The 24,180-nt window shown below is 34.3% G+C and overlaps 1 protein-coding gene across 1 annotated transcript; it reads left to right on the forward strand.

The window, feature by feature from the left end:
* Positions 1-1,775: 1,775 nt before the first annotated feature.
* LOC128216252 (mesoderm-specific transcript homolog protein-like) lies at positions 1,776-18,144 on the forward strand. The gene is made up of 12 exons (XM_052922821.1): positions 1,776-1,806; positions 1,995-2,162; positions 2,480-2,559; positions 2,861-2,938; positions 3,060-3,190; positions 8,255-8,310; positions 8,834-8,874; positions 9,649-9,716; positions 13,095-13,196; positions 15,079-15,155; positions 15,430-15,493; positions 16,850-18,144. The coding sequence occupies exons 1-12, from the start codon at positions 1,776-1,778 to the stop codon at positions 16,974-16,976; spliced, it is 1,023 nt and encodes a 340-aa protein (XP_052778781.1). The 3' UTR covers positions 16,977-18,144.
* Positions 18,145-24,180: the final 6,036 nt, after the last annotated feature.

Here is a 24,180-nt window from a genome sequence, read left to right on the forward strand (position 1 = left end):
TGCCTATTTCTATTAGTAGATCGTGTGATGAAGTTCTTAGTTTGGTTAAAGCAATTCTAAATTTATTTTCAGTGATATTACTAAGGTACGTTTCCTGATCAAACTCATGTTTAATAAATGAATATGAGCAAAGTTTATGTAGATTGTTTATTTGTCCATACATTTCTGTTTATAATTGTCGATTATTCTTTGCCTTATAGGTATTATATCAATAGATAACGTATCTTGATTAAGCCAAATATTAGTCATCCCAAGGCGATTCATTAAGGTTTGTATATGATAAGCCCAATTATTACCGTTATACGTAGTATCATTGTTAATGTCATCGCGTAGCATATTGTATACTATTTTGATCAGGCTATTATTCGGGGAGTTAAGAATTTCTATCCTGTATTTGATCATTATAATCGTTCTATTAATTTTCATTGGGTCCCTTCCTAATTCACCATACAAACATTCTTTATTTGTTGATCCTTCAACTCATAATGATTTTCTGCAAAATTTAGTATGTATCATTTCAACATCTTTGGCATCGTGAAAACCCCATACTTCTGCCGAATAGTTAAGACATTTAGACATGTCGCTGATATGACGCAGTGGTTATGTCCTTTTGTCAAGGGAAAGCAATGCTAAAAATACGCTGCAGCTTACCTGATTGTTCACGATAAGATGCACATGAGTCTGTGGTTAACCGCAATGCTAGGATTACTGAAATATATGAATAGTTCAAGGCGAGTAAACACACAAAGCCATAATGCATTACAGGGCGGGGAAAGACCGTCATAAACTCAAAGAAGGCGATAACGCACCTAGGTATCAACCTTATTAGGATGTATTATTTTCAAGATATCTCCTAAAATTATCCAGCAAATATTTGCTGCGAAACGACCCAAAGGCTGCCATTCACGTGGTGGGGGGGGAATTATTATTTTTAAATATTTTTTTCTGGTTTCTGACAACACGACGCTCTCTCAGTTGAATTTGTTATTTACAAATTCAATTATTCATGTCATTCCTGCTAATTTCAATCATTCATTAAAATGTGTATTCATATGTTTACCCTCATTTGAATTATGATTGAATATATATTGTAACGCTTTAACCTATTCAGCAGCGTCTTTGTGACTTTGATGTCTTTCGTCAAAATTCGTCGTTTGACAGCTGATCTCGTATGCAAACATTGAAGCGCTTGAATATAACTTGTTTTATAAGCGTCCGTTTCGACTCGATCTATTTGACATACAAAATGTTTATTTTGAGACCTACGCGAGGGTATCATAACAGTATCTCCCGATGAACAGTGCGGATTGGCTAAAGTCTTGTACATGGGAATTTAACAATGACATCAAGTTACGTACGTTAGGTAAAATAACATTGTAATCCCCCCGAACGCCTCAGTTGACATTTACTCTCTCGTGTTAACATTATATGACATCAAAAATAAAGTATTAAAAAGAAATTACTTGACTATAATGTTACCAGACAGAGTCTACACTGTGATGAAAGTACACTCATTAAAGGACCCCTTGGTAGCTTTCTTTGCATTTTTGCTTAATTCCGATAAATCTTATTTGAAATCGCTTAAATGCAAACTGAAATAATGATTATACAGCACATTATTTACAAATACTTTAAATACATATATCTGTATCATAAGTGCTTCTTGAAATTCGCAGTTTAAGCATATCTGTCCTTTTGTTAATGCTACACTTGATTTAACGCATCTAACGTATTTTGAACACGTTGTATCAACTCAAATACAAAAGACGAATCAGATGTTGAGGTTTGGGTTCCGGGACCCGGCAAGTATAACTTTCCTCACATAACGAGTCAAAAGGTAGAGCGTTAAGGTTAAAAGAAGGGACGAGATAAGATTGGTTTCCAAAAGATATTACACCACATTTTGACTGTGAATTGCTACTTTTGCATTGTTTCAGTAAAGGCAACTTTAGAAAATATGTTACATTTGACTATGTTTGAATATATTCATTTAGTCGCTGGGATTGGGTACCAACACATTGCATGGATTGCATTGGGTGTGGTCACCGCCGCCATCGTATATTTCCTCAACATTCCTCTACCGCCACTTTCTTCGACGCTGCTCAACTGGCAAAAGAAAGGCACAGTCTTCAAATATAAGGAATTTGATATATTTTATATAGGTAAGTACTTTTTTATTAATTATTTCTTGCAAGTTCAAAATGTGCAACAGATTAAATGATAAAACATTTATATATTTATTATGAATGAAACAAATCACGGTATAAGGATATCACAAGTTCATCATAGCATGTGAAGTATTACGGCGTATAAAATAATTAATTTGTTATAGAAAAAACTACGATTGTATAATTCAATCACGCGAGTTGATTTATATTTGCGTTTTTTTTTCTATTGATAAATCAAGATGTTTGATGATTTTTTGTTTATATAAAATAATGTCAGTTTTATTTATTATTTAAAACATTTTGTTTTTCAGTTGAGGAAGGAATACAAAGCGATGGAAGCACCCTTGTGTTGATCCATGGATTTCCCACCTCCAGCCATGATTGGAGCAAGGTTTATCATGCACCTGTACATGTTTAGCACCGGAGGGGAGGGGGGCGAGGAGATTTAGACACATTGCAAATTTTGTTGTAGAAATTCCAGTCCTGGGGCAGCGACATTTGTCAAAAGCCCTGGGGTCATAATTGTAATAGGCATACAAATCCGTTAAACTTCTCTTTTTTTTTCTCGAGGAGCAGTTTCAAGGATAGGTTTAGTGTTCTTATTTCGTTTTTATTAACGAAGTACCTAGGAGATAATTCCCTTTTTATGAGATTCTATATATTTAAATGTAAATGCTTTGGTGTGTTATCAGATTCTTGGTCGCATGAAATCGCAGTTCAGCAGAATCATTATGCTGGATATGTTGGGATATGGATTCTCAGACAAACCGGTTGGTGTAAAATGGAAAGTTTTATTAATAGCATAAATATTTGATGAAATGCTTGATTTTTGAATTGATTTAATTTTGCATTTATTTTTAACACTGAAGGCAGTTTATTCCTTGTTTACAGCTCGACCACCACTACCTCATTACGGAACAGGCGGACATTCACGAGGCTCTGCTGACGTCACTTTCTATATCACGCGCACACGTGATGTCACATGACTATGGTGACACCGTGGCCTTGGAACTGCTTCACAGGTTAGAGGGTAAACAAATGAAATTGTTTAAAATTGTTGTATCAAATAGCTTGAATATCTTATAACATACTTTTTCAGCCAAATAAATCGAATAACGGCCTTTAATAATTACTACGATTAATATTCACATCATAAACCAGCTGAAAACTCGTTTGAGAAAGAAAACATTTTCAGCTAATAAAATTGCAAATAAGCGATCATTAACTACTAGGCTTAATTGTTTAGTCTTAATTTTAAGATTTTTAACTTCCGCGGGTTCCTAAGGCCAGCCAAATGCCACTGCCAGCGCTCCCTTCCCCATCCGTACCTTCGTCTGATGTTACATTAACAATGTGTCAGCAAATAAGGTTGTGATATAAGTCAGTTAGATGCCCTGAAAAACACCTTTATGCTTAATGTCTACAATCACTCCGCACATTGTAGATTATTAAGATATTACTTCATGACATATAACAATTACATTTAATTTCTAAATCAAAAATGCGAAAAGAATCTTAAAACCACTTCGCTTTCACAGCTGTTATTACTTACTCTCGCATTTGTCGGATGTCTCACCTTAGTTTGCTTACTTTAGCACTGTTTATTGTCAATTGTCACACCTGGAATTGCTTATCTAAGCACTGTCTATTGTAGGATGTCACACCTGGCATTGCTAACATAACCACTATCAATTGTTGGATGTCGCAACTGGTATTGCTTACCTAAGCACCGTCAATTGTCAGATGTCACACCTGTCATTGCTTATCTAAGCACTATCAACTCTTGGATGTCACACCTGTCAATGCTTACATAAGCACTGTCAACTGTTGGATGTCAATCCTGTCATTGCTTTCCTAAGCTCTGTTTATTGTCGGAGGACACACCTGTCATCGCTAACCTTAGCATTGTTGATTGTCGGATGTCACACCTTTCATGGCTTAACTTAGCAATGTTTATTGTCGGATGTCATACCTGTCATCGCCAACCTTAGCAATGTTTTTGTCGGATGTAACACCTGTCATAGCTTACCTTAGCACTGTTAATTGTCGGATGATACACCTGTCATTGCTTAGCTAAGAACTGTTTATTGTCGGAAATCACACCTGTCATTGCTTACCTAAGTAATGTATTGTGTCAGATGTCACACCTGGCACTTCTTACCTTTACACTGTCAACTGTCAGAGGTCACACCTGTCAATCATGACCTAAGCACTGCTTATTATGGGAAATCACACCTGTCAAAAATTTCCTATGCAATGTATTGTGTCAGAAGTCACACCTGTCATTGCTTCCCTTAGCACTGTCTTTTGTCGGATTTGCAACTGTCCTTCTTTATCAAAGCTTTGTTGATAGTCGGATGTCGCACCTGTCAATGCTTAGCTTAGTACTGTTTATTGTCGAATTCTAAATATGCCATTGCTGACCTTAGCACTGTTTATTCTCGGATGTCACAACTGTCATTGCTTACTTAAGCACTGTTAATTGTCGGGTGTCACATCTTGTATTGCTTACCTAAGTACTGTTTGTTGTACGATGTAACATCTGTTAGTCCTTACCTTAGCACTGCTTTTTGTCGGATGTCACATCTGTTTTGCTTGCCTAAACAATGTCTTTTGTCGGATGCAACATCTGCTATTGCTTACTTAAGCACTGTCTTTTGTCGAAGTTTACACTTTTTATTCCTTATCTATGCACAATGTATTGTCGGATGTCACATCTATCATTGCTTACTTTAGCAATGCTTATTTCTGATATCACATTTGTCATTGCTTACTTAGGCACTGTTCATTTCAGATATCACACATGTCATTGCTTACCTTAGAACTGTTTATTTTCGGAAGTCAACTGTCTTTGCTTACCGAAGCTATGTCTTTTGTCGGATTTCACACCTGTCATTGATTATCTTAGCAATATTGTTTTCGGATATCAAACCTGTCATTGCTTACCTTAGCACTGTGTATTGTCGGAAGTCACACCTGGTATCGTTTACCTAAGCAATGTTTTTTGTATGATGTCATATCTTTAATAACTTACCTAAGCACTGTTTTTTTCGAATAAAACACCTGTCATTGCTTACCTTAGAACTGTTTATTACGGATATCACACTTGTCATTGTTTACATTGGCACTGTTTATTACGGATATCACACCTGTCATTGTTTACATTGGCACTGTTTATTACGGATATCACACCTGTCATTGTTTACATTGGCACTGTTTATTACGGATATCACACCTGTCATTGTTTACATTGGCACTGTTTATTACGGATATCACACCTGTCATTGTTTACATTGGCACTGTTTATTACGGATATCACACTTGTCATTGTTTACATTGGCACTGTTTATTACGGATATCACACCTGTCATTGTTTACATTGGCAATATTTATTACGGATATCACACTTGTCATTGTTTACATTGGCACTGTTTATTACGGATATCACACTTGTCATTGTTTACATTGGCACTGTTTATTACGGCTATCACACTTGTCATTGTTTACATTGGCACTGTTTATTACGGATATCACACCTGTCATTGTTTACATTGGCACTGTTTATTACGGATATCACACTTGTCATTGTTTACATTGGCACTGTTTATTACGGATATCACACTTGTCATTGTTTACATTGGCACTGTTTTACGGATATCACACCTGTCATTGTTTACATTGGCACTGTTTATTACGGATATCACACTTGTCATTGTTTACATTGGCACTGTTTATTACGGATATCACACTTGTCATTGTTTACATTGGCACTGTTTATTACGGATATCACACTTGTCATTGTTTACATTGGCACTGTTTATTACGGATATCACACTTGTCATTGCTTACCTTAGAACTGTTTATTACGGATATCACATTTGTCATTCCTAATCTTAGCATTATAAATTCTCGGATGGCCACCTGTCATTGCTTACCTAAGCAATGTCTTTTGTCTGATTTCACATCTGGTATTTCTTACCTATTTGTTAATTGTCGACTGTCAGAACTGTCATCACTTACCTTAGCTGTTTATTACGTATATCACACATGCAATTGCTTATCTTCGTACTGTGTATTGTCGGATTTCACACCTGTCTTTGCTTGCCTAAGCAATGTCTTTTGTCGACGTCATACCTACTTTTGCTTACCAAAGCACTCTTTTTTGTCGGTTTTCAAACCTGTCATTGCTTACCTTAGCATTGTTTATTTCGAAAATCACACCCGATTTTTTTTACTTAAGCAATGTTAATTGTCATTGATTACCTTAGCACTGTTTTTGTCGGATATCACACCTGTTTGCTTACCAATGCAATGTATTTTGTCGGATTTCACACCAGGTATTGCTTACTTAAGCACTCTCTTTTGTCGGATTTCACACCTGTCACTATTTACCTTAGCATTTTTTTTGGATATCATATTTGTCATTGTTTACCTTAGCGCTCTTTATATCGGATGTTACACCGGTCATTGCTTACCTTAGTACTGTGTATTGTCGGATGTCACACCTGGTATTGTTAACCTTTGCACCGTCAATTGTCGGATGTAACAACTGTCATTGCTTATCGTAGCTATGTTTGTTTCGGATATCACACCTGTCATTGCTTACCTTAAAACTGTGTTGTTTCGAATGTCACACCTGGTATTATTTTCCTCAGTACTGCCTATAATCGGATGTGACAACTGTCACTGCTTACCTTAGCACTTTAAATTCTCAGATGCCTCACATGTGATTACTTATCTTAGCAATACCTTTTGTCAGATGGTACCTTAGTACTATTTATTGTCGGATGTCACACCTGTCATTGCTTACCTTAGTAATGTTTATTGTCGGATTTCCTACCAGTCATCGCTTACTTTAGCACTATTTATTGTCGGATGTCAAATCTGGTTTTGCTTTTCTTCGTACTATTAATATCGGATATGACACCTGTCATCGCTTACCTTAGTACTGTGCATTGTCGATTTTCACACATGTCATCGCTTACCTTGGTAATGTCTTTTGTCGGATGTCACATCTGTTATTGATTACATTACTACTGTTTATTGTCCGATGTCGCATTTATGTTTACTTACCTTAGTAATGTTTATTGTCGGATGTCACACCTGTAAAAGCTTTTCTTTACACATAACCAAATAAGTCATTTTGAAGTCAATCGTCGGAGGAGTAATACTCATGTACGATAAACCATAAAAACTTTTGGAATGGGGTTATGTTGACCAGAGGTCGGTATATTGAAGTTAATCAACATTGGAAAAATTCTTAACTACTCGTACATCGTATTGCATTTATTTACTTTCTTAAAAAGTAATACGCTATTTGGGACAACCGTTAAAGTTTTAATCCTAAAGCCATATTCAGACAAACCATTTTTATCAAAATGGTAATTTATAGCGGTCATCTTGGACGCCATCTTAAATTGCTCAGCCCACACAGCAGTGTTAGATCATACAGACCCTACCAAACATGTTGGTATATAATATTAATTGTTTTACTCCTGTTATGCACCAGTCAATTGTAACTACGCCCACAAGGTCTGGGGAATAGCGGGGACATTGACTTTAGCTCCAGCCAATCCCGGATAAAATCTCCGACATGCGGGGACAAACTGCTGGTAAAATCTCCGCCAAATGCCTCAAGCACCCCGGGATACCTAGGATAGGCCCATTCCCCGCTATTTTCGGCGCGAAAAGTAACCATTGCATTCACTCTTCTAGAAGGTTAAAACACGGTCTATTTACCCGGCTCACCGCGATATACCCCCCCCCCCGGACCTGGGAGAGGGGGCGTAGTTACCATTGATTGGTGCATTAACCCCTTTCATAAGCCACTCTTGAAATCAAAGTTACCGTAAATTTTTACCGTGATTTTGGTGCTTCCAAAATTGGACATAGATCTATAATTACATTATTTTTTATTCTCAAAGATCGTCCTTGAATTGATATAACATAACCATATGCGTGTGTTTTTTGCATTTGAATATGAATAAAATAAACCACACACACACGTAAAGTTTATTACCTTAAACATTTCGGCGTAATGCTTCAGGAGATATAAACAAACAATATAATATAAAATTTCATTTCAGATTTAACAACAGAGAATCAAAGTTTCAACTTGAATCAATGTGCATGTTAAATGGCGGTAAGTCAGAACTTTGTTTAAGACTAAAACCTGCGCTCATCCGCAACTTAAAATAATCCCAGGAGGAGCATGCCCCTGGATTCTCTACAACGACGGACTTTTACTTATAGTACTTAAGTTGCCAAACAGTTCTTTAAATACTGACAACGGGCCTTGGTACTAATACATATTGTAGTCGAACACCGTTGGCTCGAACTCACAGGGACCGGCAAAAATACCTCGAGCCTCGGTAAATTTGAGCCATGTGGAAATGCCACCTTCGGTATATAGAAATTGGTCCTTCACATCCAGTTCGAGCCAAATACGAATTCGAACCAAGCGAGTTCGAGCCAGCGGGGTTCGGCTGTACTATGCCCGCCTTTTTAACCTATCCAGCTGACAATTACTGGATCTACGAGTATCTACAATGTACATGAAGGTTTTAGTTCAAATTTAATACAAAACATCTTCATGATTTCCTTGTATTTACAAATACATAACGATTTTGCAACTAACAATTGCTTTAATAACATTCCTATTTCAGGCGTGTTTCCAGAGACAAATTCCCTTTTTGGGGGCCAAAAGGTACGCTTCTTTGTGATATCTGATATTAGTATTTTTTTTCCAAAATATAATGTACATATTTAATCACACCTAAACATGAACTGCTAAAACAACTCAAATTAAAACCTTCTGTACTATATTGCAAAGTGTTTTTTTTTATTAATTTCGTTTCATAAATCTTGATGTTATAACGGTAACCATAAAACGGAGTTGTCCTTGCTAGTTATTGAATGATAGATGACAATAGGGTACAACTCATTACCAACTTATCATTGCTTGAAATAATACATAACTAGCACTTTCTAATCGTTGATAATATTTTTAATATCTCGTGCTATACCTAATATGCTTCAACTCACTACTCTCTTTTTCTTGATTGACATAATACAAAACTCGTGCTTCGCGCTTATTTATTTTAATTTCATAGAAAATAGTGAATGCAGTAAAACGATTACTAACATGTATACATGTCCATGCCCATGTTCATAATGGGAACCTTGTTTATAATGTTTGATTTCAGCCCAAATTGCGGGGCGAAAATACAAAAATACGTCAATTTATATGGCGGTGCGAAGAAACGACGGAATATCATTTCGTTTTTTTTCGAAACGCAACATTGTGTACTATTCTATTTTTGCTTGCCATTTCTCTTCTTGTTTTATTTTGTATTTTCGCACCGTCGTTTGGTGTATTCTCGTATTGTCGTATTGTCGAAATACGAAATGGCAGAAATAGGCCATCATACAAATTTAGGCTTTACTCTTCATAAACGTCATTTATATCTCCTCATTACAGCTTCTTTTGACGCCTGTTCTCGGGTTCATTCTGAGCCATTTTACCTCCTACCGGAATTTTAAATGGAGGTAAGGCTTATACACTCCGTTTCTAATGTTTCTAAAACACTCCGTTGTAAATGTTTCTTATACACTCCGTTGTAAATGTTTCTAAATCTAATACACTCCGTTGTATTTGTTTCTAATACACTCCGTTGTAAATGTTTCTTATACACTCCATTGCAAATGTTTTTCATACACTTCGTTGTAAATGTTTCTAAAACACTCCGTTGTAAATGTTTCTAATACACTCCGTTGTAAATGTTTCTAATACACTCCGTTGTAAATATTTCTAAAACACTCCGTTGTAAATGTTTCTAACACACTCCGTTGTAAATGTTTCTAAAACACTCCGTTGTAAATGTTTCTAATACACTCCGTTGTAAATGTTTCTAATACACTCCGTTGTAAATGTTTCTAAAACCCTCCGTTGTAAATGTTTCTAATACACTCCGTTGTAAATGTTTCTAATACACTCCGTTGTAAATGTTTCTAATACACTCCGTTGTAAATGTTTCTTATACACTCCGTTGTAAATGTTTCTAATACACTCCGTTGTAAATGTTTCTGATACACTCCGTTGTAAATGTTTCTAATACACTCCGCTGTAAATGTTTCTAAAACACTCCGTTGTAAATGTTTCTAATACACTCCGTTGTAAATGTTTCTAATACACTCCGTTGTAAATGTTTCTAATACACTCCGTTGTAAATGTTTCTAATACACTCAGTTGTCAATGTTTCTAATACACTCCGCTGTAAATGTTTCTAATACACTCCGTTATAAATGTTTCTAATACACTTCGTTGTAAATGTTTCGTATACACTCCGTTGTAAATTTTTCTAATACACTCCGTTGTTAACGTTTCTAATACACTCCGTTTTAAATGTTTCTAATACACTCCGTTGTAAATGTTTCTATTACACTCCGTTGTAAATGTTTCTAATACACTCCGTTGTAAATGTTTCTAATATACTCCGCTGTAAATGTTTCTAATACACTCCGTTGTAAATGTTTCTAATACACTTCGTTGTAAATGTTTCGTATACACTCCGTTGTAAATGTTTCTAATACACTCCGTTGTAAACGTTTCTAATACACTCCGTTGTAAATGTTTCTAATACACTCCGTTGTAAATGTTTCTAATACTCTCCTTGTAAACGTTTCTAATACACTCCGTTGTAAATGTTTCTAATACACTCCGTTTGTAAACGTTTCTTATGCACTCATTTGTAAATGTTTCTAATGCACTCCGTTGTAAATGTTTCTAATACACTCAGTTGTAAACGTTTCTAATACACTCCGTTATAAATGTTTCTAATACACTCCGTTGTAAATGTTTCTAATACACTCCGTTGTAAATGTTTCTAATACACTCCGTTATAAATGTTTCTAATACACTCCGTTGTAAATGCTTCTAATACACTCCGTTGTAAATGTTTCTAATACACTCCGTTGTAAATGTTTCTAATACACTCAGTTGTAAATGTTTCTAATACACTCAGTTGTAAAAGTTTCTAATACACTCCGTTGTAAACGTTTCTAATACACTCAGTTGTAAATGTTTCTAATACACTCCGTTGTAAATGTTTCTAATACACTCCGTTGTAAACGTTTCTAATACACTCCGTTGTAAATGTTTCTATTACACTCCGTTGTAAATGTTTCTAATACACTCCGTTGTAAATGTTTCTAATACACTCCGCTGTAAATGTTTCTAATACACTCCGTTGTAAATGTTTCTAATACACTTCGTTGTAAATGTTTCGTATACACTCCGTTGTAAATGTTTCTAATACACTCCGTTGTAAACGTTTCTAATACACTCCGTTGTAAATGTTTCTAATACACTCCGTTGTAAATGTTTCTAATACTCTCCTTGTAAACGTTTCTAATACACTCCGTTGTAAATGTTTCTAATACACTCCGTTTGTAAACGTTTCTTATGCACTCATTTGTAAATGTTTCTAATGCACTCCGTTGTAATTGTTTCTAATACACTCAGTTGTAAACGTTTCTAATACACTCCGTTATAAATGTTTCTAATACACTCCGTTGTAAATGTTTCTAATACACTCCGTTGTAAATGTTTCTAATACACTCCGTTATAAATGTTTCTAATACACTCCGTTGTAAATGCTTCTAATACACTCCGTTGTAAATGTTTCTAATACACTCCGTTGTAAATGTTTCTAATACACTCAGTTGTAAATGTTTCTAATACACTCAGTTGTAAACGTTTCTAATACACTCCGTTGTAAACGTTTCTAATACACTCAGTTGTAAATGTTTCTAATACACTCCGTTGTAAATGTTTCTAATACACTCCGTTGTAAACGTTTCTAATACACTCCGTTGTAAATGTTTCTTATACACTCCGTTGTAAATGTTTCTAACTCTGTTGTAAATGTTTCTAATACACTCCGTTGTAAACGTTTCTTATGCACTCCGTTGTAAATGTTTCGTATATACACTCCGTTGTAAACGTTTCGTTTATACACTCCTTTGTAAATGTTTCTTATACACTCCGTTGTAAATGTTTCTAATACACTCCGTTGTAAATGTTTCTTATACACTCCGTTGTAAATGTTTCTTATACACTCCGTTGTAAATGTTTCGTATATACACTCCGTTGTAAATGTTTCTAACTCTGTTGTAAATGTTTCTAATACACTCCGTTGTAAACGTTTCTTATGCACTTCGTTGTAAATGTTTCGTATATACACTCCGTTGTAAACGTTTCGTTTATACACTCCTTTGTAAATGTTTCTTATACACTCCGTTGTAAATGTTTCTAATACACTCCGTTGTAAATGTTTCTTATACACTCCGTTGTAAATGTTTCTTATACACTCAGTTGTAAACGTTTCGTATATACACTCCGTTGTAAATGTTTTAGTAAGTATCCGTTAATCGGAACATTTTAGCTCGTCTTTTTTCCGGGAAGCCGGAATTAAACACTTTTAGCTCGTCTGTTGGGTTTTTAAGTAACTACAGATTCCGAGTTATTGTCATAGCTTTGGTTTCGTCAAAGCCGTTGAGTATAACTTTTAACATAATAATTGTTATGCCTCTTTGAAGTTTGAAAAGTCAAACAAATACTCTGACTCGGCTAATGACAATCGTAGAAAGCCCAAGTATATTAGCTTTCATAGTTACCAAAGTTATGGCCCTTAAGAACTTGAATAAGTCATGCACACAATTGCTCTTGGCTGTAAGTTATTAACCATTCAATATATTCACATGATTCGTTGTAAACACATTACCAGTGAGAATGTGCATTATGTAAAAACAAGGCCCTTAACTCTTGCTTTAATAAGTGTCGATTGTCCCGTATATGTCACTTAAAAGAACAATCGAGCGTGGGCGTTCGTTCCGCGGCGCCTTAGTGTTTGCTTCTATTTTCAGCATATCAAGGGTGTTCGGAGTTGAAACCCAACCAACCTCTGATGAAATGATGGATTTCTACGCAATAATACAGCGCAAAAATGGCAACGTGGTTAAATCAAGGTTTAAATTTGATTTAATAAAACAATGAAAAATGCAGGGACAGGCCCAATATTTAAAAAAATATATATCGTGTTTTAAGGCATAAAAATCACTATAAAACAAAAGCAAATCACATAAAGAGAGAAATACCACGTCAGAAGAAAACAATCACCTTACACCAATATAGAAACAATATTTCTCCCAACACAGATAAGTAATTTCAAATATCTAGCAATGCTGGAAACCCATATCTTGCCCACGGGCAAAGTAAAAAAAGTATCCGCATGGAACTACATTTTTCACTTCGCACAGAGTTCCAGCGAGAAAATACATTTTTACTATTTTCGTATTTACAACGGTTTAACTGAGGTCTACCATGACGGCTCGTGTAAGAAAACCTATGCTGGAGCTGAGATGAATCGTTCTTACACTATCGGCTATGGAAGATACTTATTATTGTTATTAATAAAAACTATGGTCAAAGCACAGTGTTTTTCCACTACTTTGTCATGAAGCATTACCGAGAGTGAAGTTTTAACTTGAAGATGCACTCATACTCTACCAAATTAGATTTTCCACAATTAATACAATTGTTTAATAAACCAAAAAGGGCGAAGACATGTTAACAAACAATGGTTCTTATGAAAGGTAACGAGAATAATTTGTAAGGAATGTGCAAACATCACTGTATTTCTACCTTTTGAGTCGATTGTAGATCGCAGTAAATATTTTAGCACTCACAAATCATTTAATATTTTTGCGTTTTCAGCTATTAAATACACGGTCACCATCTTGATATCAGCAATTAATATTTTCCATAAATGCATTTTTAGTAAGTAGTTAAAGGTTAATCACTCAAACTATGTTTGTAATACATGTTTAAGTGTTGATTTTAAATAAGAGTGTCACTTCAACTCGTGGCTCCTCTACCCTGCACTCGGCAATTAACTACAGGATACCGGAAAGGCAAATACGAGCATTTTCATAATGCCAAAACAAAAATAAGACTTTGTTTTCAATTTCACTGCCATAAACGATGATATTAGGGTAGATAGTACGGAATCTTTGTTTTCTGTAGTAATTAAAGAAATGTACTTTTTTGTTGTAAGAACTAGTTTGTCTGCAATTTCACTTTCATAAGCAATTATAATATGGTACGTTTTCGGTAGTAAGTAAATTAAGGCAAGTTTTTTTTAAGATATAGTTTGTTTTCTATTTCACTGCCGTAACAATATAATATTTTCCTTTAGTGGTTAAATTAAAGCAGTTCTTTATAAGAAATTGTGTTTTCTATTTCACTGCCGTAAACAAAAATATAACATTATAACAATATAATATTTTCCTTTAGTGGTTAAATTAAAGCAGTTCTTTATAAGAAATAGTTTGTTTTCGATTTTACTGCTATAAACAATACTTTTATGGTAGGTTTTAGGGATCGTTTTTTCTAAAGTAAGGCAAGTTATTTTTATAAGGAATAGTTTGTTTTTGATTTCACTACCATACACAATAATATTAGGGTTGGTAGTTCGGGATCTTTTTTATTAGGTAGGTAAAATCAGGCAGGGTTTTATAAGAAATAGATTGTTTTCGATTCACTGCCATAAGCAATAAAAAATAAGTTTGGATTGTTTTTGTCTCAATATCGAGGGGCGTTGCTAACCGATTCATGTGGATAAATAATTATGCTAGGGGTCCGGGGGCATTCTGGGCGTTCTGAGGTGCGTTATTTATTACTGGAAAATGGACAGTGTTAGTACGTCAAGTACGCTTACTGCAACTTTGGCTGATTTTTTTTAGATATTTTTGTCAGAATGATGTGGATTCAGCCGCGTAGTCGCGCAAATTCAATTAAGAACAACTAAGGTTAGTATGATTGTATTAAACAAGTCGTTCTGTATTTTAGATTGATAAAATATCTCAACCAGCGGGCTGAAAACAAGGACAGATGGGTCGGTGCACTCGTGCAAACGAAAATTCCAGGTTATAAACTTCACATCATTTTGTACCTACCGAATTACTCTATTGGCAAGATATTATGAAAGGTTAAAAGAAACAGTTAATTAGTTCTTATTTAAAACATAAAAAACTATAGACTAAAAGAGAAATATGAAAATCGAGAAACAGGCTGTATGTTATTTGGCGGCCATTTTTCAAGATGGCTGCAATTCTGCAAAATTGACTAGAAACTAATGATTCTATTTGTTATTCTCAACAAACTATTTTAATTATTTAATACTATATATTCTCATTTCAGTTCACATGATATATGGGCCGTCTGATCCAGTTAACAGTAGATACGCCTTTGTTGATCAATACAAGTAAAGAAACATTCCATACATATTTTATTGTGTAAAAAATATATAATACATAATTTAGCTTCATTCATTCACATAAAAACAACAGCAAAATCGAATTAGTTAGTACAATTTATTTAACGTGCAATTATTATGATTATATTAATATCACTTGAAAGTATTTTGGACCTACATAATTGTAGTCGACCCTGGGATGCGTATCTACCACAAAATTTCAAAGTTTTAATGTTTCCGTGAAAACATGAAGGTCTAATAATACAAAATAAAACATTTTTTATTAACAGACTGAGAACAAAAAAGACCTATTTCTATCTATTTTTCTATGGCTTTCGTCCATCATTAACTGAGCCCTCGGTGTATTTGTTTCCTTTTGCTGTGATCACCTTTCTATTTTAAACTGGAAGTAGTACCATGCGATCTTATTTTTATTTCCAGTAAAAAAGAAGTATTGTCAGAGTGTTGTTGCGATCTTCCTTATATTTCCACAGGAAATAAATTGAATCTCAGAGTATTATTTCGATCTTCTTTGTATTTCCAGAGGAATGTAGTTCAATCCCAAAGTGTTACTGTGATCTTCCTTTTATTTCCACAGAAAAGTAGTTCAATACCAGAGTGTTACTGTGATCTTTTTATTTCCACAGAAAAGTAGTTCAATGCCAGAGTGTTACTGTGATCTTCTTTTTATTTCCACAGAAAAATAGTTCAATCCCAGAGTGTTACTGTGATCTTTTTATTTCCACAGAAAAGTAGTTCAATGCCAGAGTGTTACTGTGATCTTCTTTTATTTCCAAAGGAAATTAGTTAAATCCCAGAGTGTTACTGTGATCTTCTTTCTATTTCCACAGGAAAGTAGTTCACTCCCATAGTGTTACTGCGATCTCCTATTTATTTCCAGAGGAAAATAGTTTACTCCCATAGTGTAACTGCGATCTCCTGTTTATTTCCAGAGGAAAGTAGTTCAATCCAAAACTGTTACTGCGATTTTCTTTTTATTTCCAGAGAAAAGTAGTTCAATCCAAGACTGTTACTGCGATCTTCTTTTTATTTCCAGGGAAAAGTAGTTCAATCCAAGACTGTTACTGTGATCTTCTTTTTATTTCTAAAGGAAAGAAGTTCAATCCAAGACTGTTACTGCGATTGTATTTTTTTCCAGAGGAAAGTAGTTCAATCCAAGACTGTTACTGCGATCTTCTTTTTATTTCCGCGGGAAAGAAGTTCAATACCAGAGAGTTATTGCGATCTTCTTTTTTTCCACAGGAAAGTAGTTCAATTCAAGAATGTTCCTTCGATCTTTTTTTTATTTCCACAGGAAAGTAGTGCCATCCGCGAGTGTTATTGTCATCTTTTTTATATTCACAGGAAAGTAGTACCATCCCCGAGTATAACTGTACTAGAAGCGGCGATAGGACACTACCCCCATTGGGAGGATCCCACTGCCGTCTTCGAATCCTACAAGTCCTTTTTGCAGTCCATCAAAAAGCCTTAAAATCTCACTTCAGGTTCATCAAAAACCTTGAAATTCATTCCACCAGTGTATAATAAACTAGAAATCATTCCACCAGTCCATACAAAGCCTTGACCTCTCTTATCCATTTATCTAAAAGCTTTTCTATTTTTCATAGAAATGTAAAACCATCATTTTTTCAAAAAAGGGCTTTGAAAGATTTCCTCAATGTCAATTTAAAATCTGTACGCTCTTAAAAAATTGGGGGAAAAAGCTGTTGTTTAAAGTTGTCTTTTAATTTTAAATGAGTATGTCTGCATATCCGTATATTTGACAGTATAAACATTTTCACTTTTGTTTGTTAGATGTTTGATTTGTCATATTCTAGCACTGAATACCGTTGTGTTAATCTTGTATGCGCACTTGTTTTGTTGAACACATAGCTTATTAACCATGACAGATAAACACATACATGACCATCATGTGCTTAAATGTCGATAAGTATGAATCATTCACTCTTTTGTTTGACCATCATTCGTATAACCTTAAAGGGACATGACACCAGATGGTCCAAAAATCGGCTAATGATATTACCTCAAGACAAGCCTACAAATGTCGATACGAGCTATTATGAGGCAAATAATTCATTATTTTACATTATTAAAATAAAATTTATCGCTGTTTCAGCTGAGGTTACCCGGTTAAATTAAGCGCATACTGATTTCCCAGTCTATAATGTGTATATTTAGCATGTGAATTTCCCGTGATTAGTACAGATACATATGGGTCTTGTTCGAGGCATTGACACGTGCACGTGAAACAATCATGGTTATCGTCACTATGCCAGGATGGTAGGCATTTGGAAACACTTCAACCTCCCATAGGCCGTTGTACATACCAACGCGATTTTTAAAATTACTGAAATTTACATGGTGGACAAACCCAGTAAATTTCGCATTTGAAAAATATGCAAACACTGCGAATGACAGACACAAAAAATTTGTCGTTGGCAATGTGATACATCAGTAAGAAAGAGTCAATGCGTTGAACACAGTGATACCAATTTTCAGTTTGTTCTTGACAATTCTCTTTTTATCATGCACTGGTATTATCTGTTGACTAGTCCCTTTAAGCAACATGTTAATGTTTTTCTTTTATGTTTCACCCTTGCCTCGTGCATTTGTTTTTAACATAAAACTTTATAAACAGACTATTTTGTTTACACTAAATGTTTGCAAACTGAAGTTGAGTTTACTTTGAAATTGAACTTTTCAATTTCCAAAGATCAAGTTCGTATTTCATGGCGTAAAATGGTAGAAAGAGGTTGAATATACGGGAAAGAACAGTCCCGAACATCTTGAATATACGGGCGAGTTTGAACCCGTACACCAAATGTGTACGGATACGTAACAACACGTTTTCGGACTTCCGTAAATTCATCAACGTACCCGTTAATACATTATGGAGTTTTCAATATCTAAAATAAAAATGTGCCATTTTAAAGTATATTTCGAAGATAAACATATTTTATTCGTTACAATTTCTGGTAAAAATACGTATGGATGTACGGAGCCCGAAGCCTTTCGTGTTCGGAATGGAAGAACGGACTCCGTTCTTACAACGCGCACGGGAAGAATATATGTAACCCTTAAATGCAACGTGTATGGGATTGGAGAACGGACCCCGTACATGCAGCGTGTACGGGATGGAAGTACAGACCCCATACATGCAACGAGTACGGGATGGTAGAACGGACCCTGTATATGCAATATTTTGTTCTTATTCTTTATATTATGCGTTTCTTAACAACTTCTGATTATGCTATATTCCAAGACTTGGAATTTTATCCATGCTCTCTTCGTTCATTCTTTCTCTTTTTTTCTTTTCTGTTGCCAAAATCATCATTTTTCTAAATATATTTAAACGCATTCGTTGATTCTCTTAAGATAATATTATGCATGTTTTCATAAAGAGCATATATACATGTTATTGAAATCCTCAAACTTTCATATTATTCTGCATAACGTGTAATTTAATCCTCACGGAGAGAAACTTTATAAGCTATGTTTTCGTTTCAATCCGATTCAATATATTATATGCAAATATTTAAATGGTACTTAATGTGTACTTCGACTAATAAGATATATAAATATATGTTAAAATCAACACCTTTTTTGTATATGTTGTACGCAACGTTGAAAACCCTTCTTCGCCTTTGTTGTATGCGTTACTATATATACCTCTATTTTGTATGCGTTACTATATATATCTCTTTGTTGTATGCGTTACTATATATATCTCTTTGCTGTATGCGTTACTATATATATCTCTTTGTTGTATGCGTTACTATATGTATCTCTTTGTTGTATGCGTTACTATATATAACTCTGTGTTGTATGCGTTACTATATATATATCTCTTTGCTGTATGCGTTACTATATATAACTCTTTGTTGTATGCGTTACTATATATTAGGGATGCAAACGAATGGCAAAATTGATATTCGAATATTCGGTAATTCTTTTGATCGAATATTCGAATATTCGATCACAGGCAAGATTGTCTAAAAACTTCTATATTGCATCGATCATTTGCGTTCCAAATAATGACTTCCAGTATGACATTTGCCGAATAATTTTATTGATGTCGGATTGTATGACGTCGTCTGTAATACGTGTAGTGGCTTTATTGTGCAATTTCAAAATAACTTTGCATATGTTATCTAGAATTATACTAGTATGTCATATTGTTTCATTACAAAAACTACGTCGATATATCAAAAGTCAAGGTCATGGCATCTTCACCGTTGCAAACGGTCTGGTTTCCGTCGACTTGTTATTATTTTGTACCCGTCTTTCGTTTGTTACTTGTTTTTATACCAATAAAGATAAAGAAAACAACATATTTGGATTTTAACTAGTATATTGTGAAATATTTTAAATAATAATGCTATTATTAGGATAACAAAATTATATACATGTACATTCTATATTACACAAAACACTTTGAATTTAATTCATAAACAAGAATAATAAACAGTTGCTTTAAATAACATACATCACATATGTTGGCTTGTTTCACTACCAACTTAGTCTTAGAATCCCTTTGATATCACCCAAGCTATTTATTCGTCACAAGGAATGATGGACATCAAATTTTATGCGCATTATATTCAGTGCGATTTTAGCAACATTGCTCAGTTTAATTGACATACAAAAGAAATAGTTTGTGTTATTGCTCACATGACGAACCCTTAATTGGCATCGTTTAAAATAGGTTCCAATCCCCTTTCAACTTTATTTATTTCATTGCCGCTAATTGGCAGGGGACGGCACACGTAAAATTATTTGTTTATTTCGCCATGATGATGGGCCTTAATTGACACTTGACGCGCCACTGTGTATTGTCTAGATGCTCGCGCCTCGATAATTGGTGACATGCGTGGGTGTATTGACGAAACGAGGGTAAATTAGAGCGTTTTAATCTTTAAATATAAATGTTAAATAAATGTTCAAGATGGAACAAAATTTAGAAAAAAAGTAAAAATTAAACGAATATTCGAATACCGATTTTAATATTCGAATACCATTCTTTTGATCGAATATTCGTTTGCATCCCTACTATATATATCTCTTTGTTGTATGCGTTTAAATCTGTACCCCAAAACCAGTCACATGACCTATTAAGTAGGCGACATTTGGAACTCCTCGGCCATTTGTTTTATCGAAAACAACTTTTTGAATATTTGCACGGTTTACATACTCAAAAAGTGGTACGTTAAAGTCCGCTGCATTTTATAATCATTTAGCAGTTAAACTTCACGAATAAACCTTTGAGAACCTAAATTATGTTTGCAATGACACACTTCACAGGCAATCAATTTAATCTTAAATCTATAAATACAACTCTAAAACACCGCATTTGATTAATGATATAGTTAAAAAATACGAACTAGTTTAACCGATGTACCGGCATACATCCTAGGTTGTTTTTGATACAAAAAATGGCCGAGGAGTTCCGAATACGTAGGCGAAAGCTAAGGGGTGGTGTTAAAACCCGTTACCCGGTATCGATATTGGGAAAAGCCGGTATCACAGTTTATCATACCGGATTATGTCGATACCGGGTGTTTCGTCACAGTCGGTACCGGGTAATATATATTATTTTCTAAAGAAATCCCGGTATCGAAAGACCCGGTATCAATATCAACAATAATCAACTACGACTTTGAATATCTTCAGCAGAAGCAGAACAGTGAGTTTGATTAAACAAAAAATAGTATAATAAACACCCATGTATATTATATAGTAGGTTAACAGTCACCTTAAAATTACACACTTTTAACAAGCTGTACATCTTGAATTCAATAGATTCTATTTCAATAATAATTGTCTTTTGATTTTTTAATGCGATGTTTGGGGAATAGATTTGAAAAAAAAATATTTTAATTAACACCCAACGTGTGTTGATTTTTAAAACGCGGGCGTGCTTATTTGATGTGGCACCGTTTTTCTCGGTAAGTTTAGGTATTATAGGTCTTGCAATATATGTATGCAAACCGTATAAAAGAAAAGTTCAATTTTGTTGTTTTAGTCACGCCTTTAAAACATGTTTTGCTAGTGTATGTGTTATAATGATAATAGTCTTGAAATGCTTAGATCAAAATAAATAGTTCCGACCTGATTTCAAATATAACAGCTTCAACATGCCTTTCTGAGAAAGGTTCTGTCTATTCCGAGCATGAGGACATTATATGTAACCCGAGGGTTGAGAATGTATGCATGTATTTATCGTATAATAGTTTAACTTCATGCATGAGCGGCATGATAATTCCCCGCTGTGCATCCCTTTTTATTGCACTTGTCTCACAGCATGTGGTCAATTTCCTGTGTATCTGTTTATGTGTCAAGTGCCTTTTTAAAGTTGACACTTTCAGAGTAGAAAATCTCATTGTCTGACCAATACATATCCAATTTTTGTATAAACAATATACATAGCTAAATGAATTAATCAGGGTCATAAACAAATAGGTGTTTTAATAAATACACAATTACGATCAGACGTTTACGGGCCCCATAGTAAATACAACTTAAAGGGGCAGCACTCTGTATAATTAAAAAAACAACAAGAAAAACAAGAAAACTGACATAAACTTGGTATCGATGTGTACAATGCATTGAAACTTACTAAATGAAGTTCCACGTAGTTTACAAATAATTTATTTTTCGCAGTATTTTCGTATTTTTCCATAAAAAAATAAATATTATATTGTGCGTCTACCTAGTAGAGCTCATTCCTTTAATATGCGTAATTGGCTAGTCGATGTTATCACGTGATATTACCAATAAGATATAAGTTAAATATTCCACCTTTTAAGGGTAAGCCTTCTTAGCACAGTGGATGCAACGCTGGATTGCAATTTTGGCGACACCGGTTCAAACCCGGTTTCCTACACATGTTTTTTTTTACATTTTGGTATTTGTTTTTACAATTATGATATCAAAGAGTAAAACACTTTTTTAAATAATTGTCCTGAGATTGGTTATAGAAAAAATAATGTTGGTGCCAGTCGGGTGTATAGTCCCTTTAAAGTGGTTATTGATGTATCTTATTATTGCCTTCAACCCTATACAAAACATGTATCAACTGTGGACTCATTAAAAATGCAACGTTGCTAAAAACTTACTTCACAACATGCCTTATTTTCGATACACAAATTACTTTTTAAAAAGGAAGATATGCAAATACATAAAGAAATGAACTATTGTGTAAATCATGTCATATTATACAATTGTAACAGAACATCTTTCTCTTCAAGTATATAAGAATGGAATACACATTCAGACACTGGCACAATTTAGATTATAGTAACTTGAAAATGGCACAGTTTATGATACCGGATTATGTTGATACCGGAATTTACGTCACAGTCGGTACCGGATAATATAATACTCTCTTCAGAAATCCCGGTATCGATATGCCCGGTATTAGTGTCCACAAGTCTCTCGAGAGGCTTGTTTGAATTATAACATTGATTAAAAATGCGTATTTCCCATCATGATCTGTGCAATTAACTATGCTTTTTGTATAAGGTTGTATTTTAATTATATTTTTATGAACTTATGTGTATCATGCGTGTTTAAATTATAACAATAATTGAAAATGCGTATTGCACATCATAATCTGTGCAATTATCTATGCTTTTTTATGTGAGGTGTACGCTATTGTTGGTTATATTTGCTAGTTTGTCTTTCTTTTAATCCAAAAACAATGTAAAAAATAAAGTTTTTAATGTGCAACCGTTTTATCAGTTCATAAAACTTCTCAATTTGATTCAATAACATTCCAAGACATGTTTTCAACATAAAAACCCTGTTCTTTTATGCTGATCACACGGTTATATATTCATCATATGTTTATTTAAAGTTAATAAACGACGCCGGTGTGCCGTCTGTCCTTAATGCAACACCTGGTCCGTAATGGCCCGTAATATCATGCGTGTTTAAATTATAACAATAGTTGAAAAGATAATGCACATCTTGGTTTGTGCAATTACCTATGCATTTTGTGTGAGGTGTTCGTAAGTATTTGTAATTATTGCTCGTTTGCCTCTCTTGTAATTCAACAGTGTGAGATATCATCATAGAAAACAATCTAAACTAGTTGTTTGAATTAATTTGTAGTTGTATGTTAAATTATAACATTGAATGAAAATGCATTTTGCACACATTAATATACTAGTATATAAATATGCGTTATTCTTTGTTATTTCTATCTTCAAATATATATACATTTTAAATAAGTTCAATTGTGACTTTGTATTATTTTGCACTCCGCAAAAATAGTTATTGATTTACAACTCAAACTATTTTACAAACCAGGTAAACTAGAACAATAAAGCATACCGCCAACATCAGAGATCTTTATCCGATAATTGTACCTTCAATTGGCAATGAAATTAGTCACCTTATAACATCACGGTAGCACTCAATCCTGTATCGAAAAGTGGTACCGGGCGATACTGGATACCGGGTACCGGCTTTTAGCATCACCCAGAGATAAGTCGTCGGGGATAAAATCTATACAAACGTTACTCTTTACTCACATGCAAACACAATTATCGTAAAGTGGACCGTTTGCTGCAAAATATTATTACATTCGTTTCAGGCATAGAAAAATGAAAGTGTAAATATTAAAGACAACAATTTGATTGATTTAATCAATAATATAAGACCCAAAAACTTTA

Source organism: Mya arenaria, chromosome 14 (assembly GCF_026914265.1).
Source record: "Mya arenaria isolate MELC-2E11 chromosome 14, ASM2691426v1".
NCBI classification, from domain to species: domain Eukaryota; kingdom Metazoa; phylum Mollusca; class Bivalvia; order Myida; family Myidae; genus Mya; species Mya arenaria.

What these genes read in the sequence shown, in the direction of transcription:
- LOC128216252 (XM_052922821.1), top strand. Translation starts at nt 1,776, where the DNA reads ATGTTGAGGTTTGGGTTCCGGGACCCGGCAA. An exon ending in ATTTGATATATTTTATATAG is followed by an intron (nt 2,163 to 2,479) that starts GTAAGTACTTTT and finishes TTTGTTTTTCAG; the next exon opens with TTGAGGAAGGAATACAAAGC. An exon ending in GCCTTTGTTGATCAATACAA is followed by an intron (nt 15,494 to 16,849) that starts GTAAAGAAACAT and finishes TTATATTCACAG; the next exon opens with GAAAGTAGTACCATCCCCGA.